Source organism: Xyrauchen texanus, chromosome 4, assembly GCF_025860055.1.
Source record: "Xyrauchen texanus isolate HMW12.3.18 chromosome 4, RBS_HiC_50CHRs, whole genome shotgun sequence".
Lineage (NCBI taxonomy): Eukaryota > Metazoa > Chordata > Actinopteri > Cypriniformes > Catostomidae > Xyrauchen > Xyrauchen texanus.
The window spans coordinates 3,323,814-3,335,081 of NC_068279.1; the positions used below are offsets into that span (position 1 = coordinate 3,323,814).

The 11,268-nt window shown below is 38.6% G+C and overlaps 1 protein-coding gene across 6 annotated transcripts in view; it reads right to left on the minus strand.

The window, feature by feature from the left end:
* The window catches only part of LOC127642938 (multivesicular body subunit 12B-like), a 31,722-nt gene extending 22,521 nt beyond the window's left edge, over positions 1–9,201 (minus strand). For 2 of the 6 annotated variants that reach the window (XM_052125396.1, XM_052125401.1), the window contains exons 1-2: positions 8,790–9,201; positions 784–906 (exon numbers count right to left, since the gene is read on the minus strand). In XM_052125396.1, the coding sequence (XP_051981356.1) occupies positions 784–906; positions 8,790–8,837 (171 nt within the window). In that variant the 5' untranslated portion in view covers positions 8,838–9,201. Of the gene's footprint in view, positions 1–783; positions 907–4,347; positions 4,431–5,008; positions 5,616–8,789 lie in introns of those variants that run through there. The other 4 variants (XM_052125400.1, XM_052125397.1, XM_052125399.1 and 1 more) reach the window with 4 other exon arrangements.
* Positions 9,202–11,268: the final 2,067 nt, after the last annotated feature.

An 11,268-nucleotide genomic window follows, 5' to 3' on the forward strand; every position in this document is an offset into this window, starting at 1 on the left:
AGTCTTCCAGAGAAATTCAATCCTTTTATATAAATGACAGAATTTACTTTTTTGGGTAAATCCAATGCTTTGATTTATAATGGCAAGATTTAAAAGAGAAAAGCAGTTTCATTGTTACCCATGGCAAAAATCAAGTTGCAACAGTCAAGTAGTGTTTTTACTAGTCAAATACTCGTTAATCATTTACTATTTATAAATATTGGAATATTATATATTATTGTTTCGTGAGAGCCTTACTCAGCATATATTAATATATACTATTAATAAGAATATCATGTAATTAATTTGATTTTTTTTTTAATAATCGAATCGTGAATGAATGAATTCATTTTTGCATCTTATTTGCTACAATTCATTCTAAATGTTTATCATTTTGGCCATCATGTGTGTATTTGAAAAGATGTCTAGGTAGGTAGCTCACTAGGTTTTGAAGCACATGTGTTGTGTCTCTTGCATTCTAAAAATGAACCCCTACCCAAAAGGAACTAGAGGTACTTTCTAAGGGGCTATTCAGAGACCGGTTTACACCTGGTATTAAGATGCGATGTCGCACACGACGTGGCTTCAATTTGACATGGCTTCTTAAAAACTGAGATGCTGAAAAAGCAATGCATATGGACACAGAACGTGTTTTGTGTGAATGGCCCCTTACAGATATGATTTCTTGATTCAGAGGAATGAAGACAATTCTGCTTTACTTCCATATGCACTTTTTACAAAGAAAGAACTTTGGGAGGCTTTTCTTCCTTGTATCTGATTGACAGTACAGTAACGGACACTTACCACATCATAGCCGGTGGGAGCTCTGTTTCTTGAGGCCACAACACCTACGCCAGTGATTGGGTCCATTGGTATCTCTGGCAGGGCATCTGAAAGTTCCCGTACCTCAGGCATCATGGAGAAGTTCTGAGGAAACAAGAGCATAGCAAATTTACAAGTAACGTTTAGACTAAACACTAGGCATGCACCAATATGAAAATTTTTGGTGGTTACAATACTATAAAAAAAAAACTATAGGCCAATAATGGTATTTCAGATCACCGTTTTAATTGGGAATTTTGCTTTAAAATGTACAAGGTACAGAAGCTTCTTTACCATTCTAAAAATAAAGATTTTCCATTGAACATGGATTGGATCTGTTGAACACATGACCAGCCAAAATTTTAAAGAGAGCCACAATGAAAAATAAATTGAAGATAAAAAGATAAATGCGATACAAATGCCGTCTAGACCGCAAGAGGGCGCCGCTTGCTCACACAGCGCTGACTGAATCGCTGAATGCATTCTGTGGTTGCATCCGAAAACTGAAAAATGCTGCCTTCGGAGGTAGTATACAGAGGAAGGATGAAAATAAGGTGCTTGTGAAACTGTTCAGAGACCAGTTTCCTTTTCATTCACTTGATTAAGCAGTTAGGCTAACTGATTAGGCAGCAGGCTACATTTTCAGATGCAGCATATCTGATAAAAGGTAGCTTTTAAAGTTTAGCAATTGTGCAATTTCAGATTTTCTCCCCTTTTCTCCCCAATTTGGAATGCCCAATTCCCAATGCGCTCTTAAGTCCTCGTGGTGGCATAGTGACTTGAATCCGAATCTCAGTTGCCTCCACGACCGAGACAACCAATCCAGGCATGTTATCATGTGGTTTGAGTGTGTCACCGCGGAGACCTAGCACATGTAGAGGCTCACGCTATTCTCTGTTGCATCCGCACAACTCACCACGCGCCCCACGAGAGCGAAAACCACATTCTAGCGACCACGAGGTGGTTACCCCATGCGACTCTACCCACTCATGCAACCCGGCCAATTGGTTGTTTAGGAAGTCTGACTGGAATCAGTCAGCACACCCTGGCTTCGAACTTGCGACTCCAGGTGTGGTATTCAGCGTCTTTACTTGCTGAGCTACCCAGCCCCCCCCGCATGACTTCAATCTTAATTCAATCAGTCATGCAGCATTAATGGATATCATACCGATGTATCAGAAGCCAAAGTCTGCTGGTTTTAAAGCATTTTGCTAAGTGCTGCTTTCACAACCGTCATGTCAGTTTATGGCAGTCTTTCCGCATTAATGTGAGAATGAGAAAGAATAAAAATGAGATACTACATGTTCTTAGAAGTACCAACCTTTCTACATATTGTAGCTTCTTACATATTGTAGCTTCTTACATATTGTGGCTTTTTAAGAGTTTTTACAAAGTGTGTAACTAATTAATTATAAAAAATAAAAATAAAGTTTTTTCATATCAGCATTTTCATGCTTATAACCGATATGCAGATGCTTTTAATTTGGTCAATAACTGTCCAATACATTTTGACAGTCGATACGTCAGTGCATCCCTACAAAACACACTTGACAGAACATGTCAAGAGATTTGCCTGAATAGTGTTTGTTTAGTCTGAAGTTTCTAAAGCATTAAATTAAAGTGGGTTCGTAAGGTTTCACAACATTGCTGACATCTTAAAATCTATATGGTTGAGTATAAAGTGCTGCTAAAATGACCTCCACAGTTCGTTGGAATGTCACAACACTCACTATAATACCACATTTACGCAAGCCATTATCCAAACATCTCCAAGTGTGAGAGACAACACAGAGTAGAATAAACCTTGATGACACTGCCAAAATATGAAGACAAGCTGACAAATGCAACAGTCACAGAGCAAGAGACATGTTTGAACAGAATTTATTGGTTTGTAGAATAGAACAATAGTCTAGAGGGTGGATACGACCCACTGAACCAGACCAGCAACGGTTCCATGCAACTCATTCTCATGGTTACTTTTCCTTTAAGTAAGAATAAGTATAAGGAATAGTTCACATAAAAATCAAAATGTCATTCCACACCCATTTGACTTTCCTTCATGAAATCAAGCCACAGCCTACATTCTTTTTCTCATTAAATACCCCGTTTCACTTGGAAATACAAATGGATCGCGAATTCCATTTCATGTTGACGCTACAATGAAGCGATTTCTCATACAATGAAAAAGCAAACAGTGAGCACAGGCTGTTACGTTCTTAAACGACAATTCATTGAATGGAATAGAGCAGCATCAGCATTCTTCAAAACGTCCTCTACATCCAAATATCCATACTTCCCTATTATAAATTATGGCAAAAAGAGTATTCCAATGGAGTTGTATTTCGGAATCCTCAGAATTCATAAAACAGCAGGTGAGAAACACCAGGACGACCTACTATGTCCGGCTCACTGATCAGCAGTTACAGAAATACTCAAACCATCCCATCTGGCACCAACAACCATGCAACTGTCCAAATCACTGATGTAAAAAATTCTCCATTCTGATGATTGCTGCTAAAATTAACTGAAGCTCCTGAACCGCATCTGCATGATTTTATGCACAGCACTGCTGCCACACGATTGGCTGAGATAATTGCATGGATGATTGTTGGTGCCAGATGGGCTGGTTTGAGTATTTCTGGGATTTTCACAAACAACAGTCTCTAGAATTTACTCCGAATGGTGCCAAAAACAAAAAAACATCCAGTGAGTGGCGTTCTGTGTTGACCTCTCTCATCAACAAGTGTTTCTGGCCAGAGAATGGACAGACTGGTTCAAACTGACAAAGTCTACGGTAACTCAGATAACCGCTCTGTACAATTGTGGTGAGAAGAACAGCATCCCAGTATGCTATACTGAGATGCGGGTTGGCAATGTTTTGGAGGCACGAGGGGGACCTACACATTATTAGGCCGGTGGTTTTAATGCTGTGGCTGATCGGTGTATAATATTAGTTTTATTGATATCTGCATTTTTATCATTAGACGAGACAGTTAAAAGTTACAGGGAACTGTTGAGGAGAGAGGAAGAATGAAACAGGCGAGTTTAAACGAAACTGTGTCGCACATTGGTCGATTATTGTAGTAACATGATGGCACGACGGCACGTAACAACAAAACAAACCGTGACTGGTTGTTTACATGTCTTTGTCGCTTCACGTGCAAGTAGGCGATTCTCTGCGCTGTCAAGAAACAAATCGGGCAAAGGGGAAAATTTAACGGCCGATGTCGGTAGTTAAAAAAATTCTGAATATTGGCAGATTTATCAGCCTCGGCGATTTATTGGTCGACCAATATCAAAAACAGTACATACTCTGACAGTACACGATAGGGCTGTCAATATAACTAGAATTAAATTTGAATTGGAAAGACATTATTTAAGGCGAGTTAAAAGCTACAAGACAATAATTTTTCTCTACATCCACAAGAGTTGAATTCCAATCGTAAGTGTGGATCAATACACTCTAATCCCTTCGAAGACTATACCCTACACTATGAGAGCTTTGGAGGGCTAAAAGGTGTACTGGGGGGTGTCATGTGAACTTACTGCATGACTATCATGACTGTCCTCCCCTTAAAGAGCCCTTTGGATGGAGATTTATCCCATTTGGAATGCAGGGTTTCTGAAATCTTAAATGAAAAAGGAAATTGACAAAAGAAATACAATAGACATTTCTTTGTTATCATGGTGTTGCACATTAACGCATGCTCGTGCTAAAGTACTACCATAGATATGAGCTTCATAATACCACTATGTTTCTCATTAAATGCAGCTGTATGTGCATACCTAACGTTTAAATGGCGAGACACTGATAAGAGAGCAAGACACAACAGCGAATGTCCTCCACCTCAGGGGACGTTCACTCTGAATGCGTGTTTTTACAATGTAAACATGCGCTAGACGGATGTCTCGTGCAGGAGCGCTGCATTGTTAGACACTGCGTCCATGTAAAAAGAACATTTAGGCTGATTTTAGCCCTAGAATGCGATTTGTTCAATGGCGTCGGTGTCATTGTCGTCACTGTTTGGCACATGTCCAAAATTCGAACGCACAATTTTAGCATTCGAATGTGCATTTTATATTTTATGAATATTCAAAAAACAATAAAAGGTTTCAGCTTTCCTCTTTGTTCCACATTAGAAATTCAAATAGGTTTGGAACAAGAGGTGTTACCAAAACACAATTTTTATAACTGGGTGAACCATACCTTTAATACAATGTTTGTTTGAAGTCCAAATCATCCGAGAGGCAACAACAAACAAGAGCATGCATGTTCCACAAAAACAAAAACAGTCTTGAGTGGTAAAAACAGGAAACTTGCACGCCTACCAAAGACTAAGAAATTAAATGGAGTTCAAAAGAAAAACTGCTTGGCACAGTTTTGATAACCACAAATGTCACGGAGGCTTCATTTGTGGAGGTATCTTGGTATCGTCTAGATCATGTTGAGTTTTGAGTCTTTATCCCAAATCAGTTTCTCACAAATCAACTGAGCTGTTTCAACACCGTGCTGATTTGGAGCCAGGGTTCATTGTTCCTGGACGTCTAAAGAGTCATGTAGTCGCATACAAATTAAACACAGTCTTTGCATGGAGTTAAAAGCTTTGGAGGAACCTTGGCAACCAGGCCGACCCTCAGCGTTATCCAAAACAATCCACAAAGAAGCTGTCAAATCACTGAGCGCAAGAAAGCAGCTTGCAGCAGGACAAACAGTAGATGGAGCGGGTGAAGGGAGGCAGGGCGAGAGAGCGAGAACAAACTGAAAGCATGTGAGAACTCCACAGCCCACAGAGAGTGTTAAAAACAGGTGTGACATCCCTGGAGTCAACAGTGCGAAAACCAAACAGGAATAGACTGCATTTGTTAACAGGGAAGGAATGCAGTTCTTATTTAAAGGGAAAATCACACAGGCTCTGTTTACACCTGGTATTAAGATGTGTATTGGATAGGGTTGCAATGGTCCACAAAATTCACGGTTAGGTACGTACGCAGAAAGGCAAATTGCATCTATATGCCCCATCTGTATCTGTATGCCCCAAAATTACAGAGAATTTTATGTCGTTTCCGCTGTAATGACGAATAAATCCAGCAGGATGCGCCGGCGCATCCATCGCGGAAAGTTGCTAACTAGTTTGTGAAATACATACTGGAAAGTTAATAACCAATGACCCAATCATTTTCCCTTTTCAATTTAACTAATATAATGTTAACCCTGTCCCTGACAACCATGTCACTCGTGTTTAGCACATGTTTGCTAAGTTAGCCAGCTATACATTGTCAGTGCAGTCAGTAATGCAGCAGATTGAAAGGTAAACATCAGAGCAATTTTTTGCAGCTCAGCAGACAATGGTGCGGTGGTGGATTGTGTCTGTTGATTTCACGCTACGTTACCTAGGCCTAGTTGGTGAGACGCATTGCTGGAAAGTAAATAAACAACATCCCTCTTTTACTCTCCATGGCAACGAGCTCGTTGCTAACTAGCTAACCATGTACCTACTTTCATCCCTTGCCAGCTAAGTGGAAGCTAATGTTTAAACATGTATTCACCAAACGGTTTTGTTCAGGATTCAGTTTGGTACCCCCTGCAACCAAACAATTCCAGTCATGCATTTATAAAATTTAATATTTAAATGTCTGGTTTTCCACCGTTAAACGTTTCCTCTGAACTTGTTTAGCAGAATATGGTGTAACACCGCTGCTGTTTTCCTAAACAGTACTGATGTTTATTTAGCTATTTATTTTATTTGAATTGATTATTTAAATGCTCAGCAACTGACTGATATTGAACATGATGTTTATTTAGATATTTATTGTATTTTTATTTATTCTTTATTTTCGCAGTGTTGATTTCTAGAATTTGTTGACAATGCATAATAATAATGTCAAATATTCTTTGATAAAAATATTTAAGAAAGCAGCCTTCTGAGGACCTTTGCATAGTCATATCGGTGTAAAATCCACATAGAAAAGGTCCGTTTTCATTCCAGCTCAAAAATGAACTATATTGGCCACCATATCAGCAATCAGTGAGTTTTTCCCCCCTCTAAAATCGGTATCAGTCTCAAAAATACCATATTGGTCGGGCTCTAGTCTAAACACCTTAACCTGCTGTAAAATCACTGTTAATTCATGTCATTGTGTCATAATAAATACAATAATCTTTAAGGTAAATAAATGTATAATGATTGCTTTGGTGTGCATAAACACCACATCACCCTTTCTGAAACTTGAGCAGGACAGGCTCTGAGCTTCCGCTTAGACATCAGCATTAGATCTCATGTCACATCACTCATGTACCAACAGGACAGAACCGTCTCAGATGGCCCAGATGCTGGCACTGTCAACCCACTGCCAACTGAAAAGTCTGGAGCCACAAAGACATGTCAGTCTTCTACAATAAGGATGCCTGCCCAAACAGGCCATTGCTACATTTATGCCATCATATCAGAGCTATTTGTTAGTTTTGTAGCTTGTACAGATTTACTCCACCTCTCTAACAAAACATGTTTATTTGCACAGGTGGTAGAAGCATACGCTCAAGACAAACAAATGAAACCATGCCTTTTAACTGGCAGAGGTTTGTGAACTGCATGGGTCACCTTAACCACATCTACTCTAATTAAACATAGACAGATCAATAATGCAAAGGAACATGAACAAAAATTGGATAAATTGGATGGGCATTGACAATATACACAAATCCCAATCCATCAAACAAATACACAAAAATGCTTGCCAATGATTATCCTGTAATTCTGAATGATTAGATCAGTATATTAAAACAAATAGTCAAGTGAATACATAAAATAATAGGTGTAGTATGGATTCATACACTACAGCTCCAATAACATAATTATATTAGTTTGCTGATCATATAAAACCATGCAAATAAAAAAATTAAAAAAATATATATTTGACAAGAAACAGACACATGCCTGTGTTTATCACATCTGAAAATTCAATTTCATCATTCTCAAAGAGCCAAATCATAAGACTGTTTCTTACGGCATCACTAGAGGTCAACCGATAGTCCATTTTGCCGATACCGATAACTAACGTGGTAGGGAAAGGCAAATAACTGAAAAATTGTCTGAAACAAACTGGGGACTCTTATTTTGAAAAATCTGCAACTATCAACACAGTTTTTGCCTACAACCGATAGTTCCGAAAAGCAACTATCGGCACAGATTAATCTGTAAAACCATTATATCGGTCTACCTCTATACATAACCCCTGTTTATACAGTCCACCCTCTTTCTGTGAATGACAACAGTGGCTGTTTAATAGTTTTACAGTTAATGCAACAGGCAAATTAGGTAATGTAAATATGTAAACAAATATTGGACAGCAGATTCCCATAATGATTAGAACCCATTTACATGGTACCCCAAAAACACCACTCTTCTACCATGGTACATGTACAATGGTGCAGGTTCTTTGATAAATTATATGTATATAAAAAAATCTAAATCAACACATAAAACGGCTATTACATAGCAGATGTCATATTCCCCAATATAGACGACCACTGTTCTCCATAATAAATAAATAAGACAACTGTCATTATTCACCGGTGATACTGAAACATTTCTTCATTTTAACAATTGACAAATATTTGCTTGAGATAACAAACCACTGAAATAATATTTCAAAAAGCCTTTACAATAACATTAACAACACATCAATGACTGGTACACCATTTACTGCCATACAAAAATCACAGCTCCTCACCGTTAACATATATTTTTTAATCCAATTTTTTTCCCATTACGATTATGATACGATTAAATATATCTAAAAAAAACCTGAATAGTTGCATTGTAGCGCACGATAACACATGCCGTTTTGCACATTAGCATTAGCTCCTTGGTTGCTAGGAGACTCCATAGAGATTCAGTGTTTAGCCTAGCATAGCGTGCTAACAAGCTAAAACAGTTTTCAATATTCCAAAAAAACAAGTCAAACATTAAAGTGCGCGTCCACTTAACTGTATGCGGCAATGCGTCCTTGCTTTTCGGACAAAAGCAGCTTTTCATGCCCGCAGCGCTCGGCGGTGGCAGCAGGCCGCAGGGGCCTCGGCTGTGCGTGTAAGCGGAGCGGACTGAGAGGTAATGCGGCGGGTGGGGGAGCGAAAGCTCGGCAGTGGCGGAAGAAGTGCAGAGCAGCAGAAGCGAATATGGTAATGGACGCCTGTCTTACCCCAGTGCGGTCAACAAACACACTTCAAAACACACACACAGACAGACGCTGTGAAGATATATAATGCCGCTGGTTCCTCTTCTGTCTGTATTACGTTTCACAGCTGAAGTGTTACTATTCCCTTACACTTCAGCTGTGAACGATTTAGTCCATTTTAATCGAAGCCTTTCTCCTTTATTTGTGAGCTATTGTGAGACTCTCTCTCTCTCTTTCTCTTTGTGTGTGTGTGTGTGTGCGTGCGTGCGTGTGTGTTCTGTGGGTTTTTTTGTTGATGTGGTTTCAGTGTGTTTGACATTTAATATTATTCATGTTTCTACTACATTCTGGGGGCCAAATGTCCCCACAAGGATTGCAAAACCTGAGATCACTTACATTGAGGGCCTTGCCTGGCTTATTAAACATATTAAATTATGTTTTTTTGAAAATGCAGAAATGTTTCTGTGTGGGTCAGGTTTAGGGGTAGGTTTACGTCAGGGGTGGGGAACCTTTTTCCATTAAGGGCCACAAAATTATTTCGGGCCATGCAATTGCTTGCAGTTTCTGATTGTGGGTTGAAATTAATGTACGCATTCCGTTATGTGCTTACACACCAAAAACACTAAAAGGTCTGTCTATTATACAATATTTTGTGTTGTTATCATTTAAAATAATTTTTAAACAATATTTGAAAGGATTTTTTATTTATTTTTTCAGGTTAATTGCATCACGGCCATTTTTTTGCGTTTCAAATTATTTTGAAAATGGCTTCGCGGGCAGGGTAAAATGGTCTCGAGGGCCTTATACTGACGTTCCCCACCCCTGGTTTAGGGGATAAAAATTATAATTAGATCTGTATTAAATCCATAAAATGCATGGAAGCCAATGGAGAGTCCCCACAATGATATAAAACAAGTTTGTGTAGTTTCAAATTGATATTCCCAAATTGCTGCAGAAATTACATTTTAAGTATTAAAACTGTCATGTTGAATATTTAGTTATTCAGCTTTATTGCCAAGTATGCTTACACACATAAGGAATCAAAAATAAGTTTTCAGTGCCCTTCTTTTCCACTGACCAAGGAATCATAATTATATAATTTTTAAATGCAAGGGGTTATTATGGATATTCCCCATATAGGAGTTATTAGCACTTAAAATTTTAAGCTAAGACAACTTTAGGGGTTGCAGTGAATGTTGGCTAATGGTGTGCTAGTGTGTGTGTGTGTGTGTGTGTGTGTGTGTGTGTGTGTGTGTGTGTGTGTGTGTGTGTTATATGGCAACACACGAATAGTCGGATGCAATCTCATTTGCAGAATGGGTTTTGCTCAGTTCAGTCCAAGCACTGAAAGCTCTTGATGCCTTAAATGTCATATTGAACTAATGAGATTGGTGTACTCAACCCACAGTGTATTCATAAGCAGGATTGGCAGGTGAACTGAGCCCAAAGCTTTACATTGTACTGGAAAGTGATGACTAATCAATTAACCCTACAAACCATGTCTGTCTCCGTGTGTCTTTAATGTTATATAATGGTATTTATTTGAAGCAGTTATAATAGGAATTCAATGATAAGAGTGCATCGTTTTCATTATAGTTATTAAAGTTATAAGCAGGTATCCTTGACACTGGATCTGAAATTCAATCTAGGCTCTTTGTATCTGGAAAAGCAGTCAGTTTACTTCTCAGGATTGTCACTCCTTGAGAGCAATGAGAACAAAAGGAGACCTTTGATTATTTATTTTGCTTCTCAGATTGTTTTCTGAGTCCCCAGTAATCTTACAATAAGCTATGGGTTGCATAAGTGTTAACACAGCACAAACCATTCCAGTTTAACACATTCTGGTGTTTAATTTGATTTCAGAGATTGTAGTTGTGTAATTTGTGTGCACGGTCAAACGTATCATAGTATGTGATATAAGAACCCTGCATTTGTCCATTTGTTGCACTCGTTACACGTTTTATGTGTAAATTGTAATACTCATCCTATTATGATATATGCATACGGTTCCAGAGAGAGAGATGCATGAGGTCGCATTGTGTGTCCTTATGTATTTTGTTAGTTTATGTTGTTCTTTTAATTTTATGTTGATTGTTCAGCCAGTTCTCGCCTCCTCCCTGCCCGACCTTTACCTGTTACAGTATCATAAACACTACAACACATAAAAAAGTGCCATGGCATTACCATGTTTTTTTTGGATGTGCCAAAAACTGGGAGCACATACACTGGCGGCCAAAGGTTTGGAATAAAGTGCAGATTTTGCTCTTTCGGGAGGAAATTGGTACTTTAATT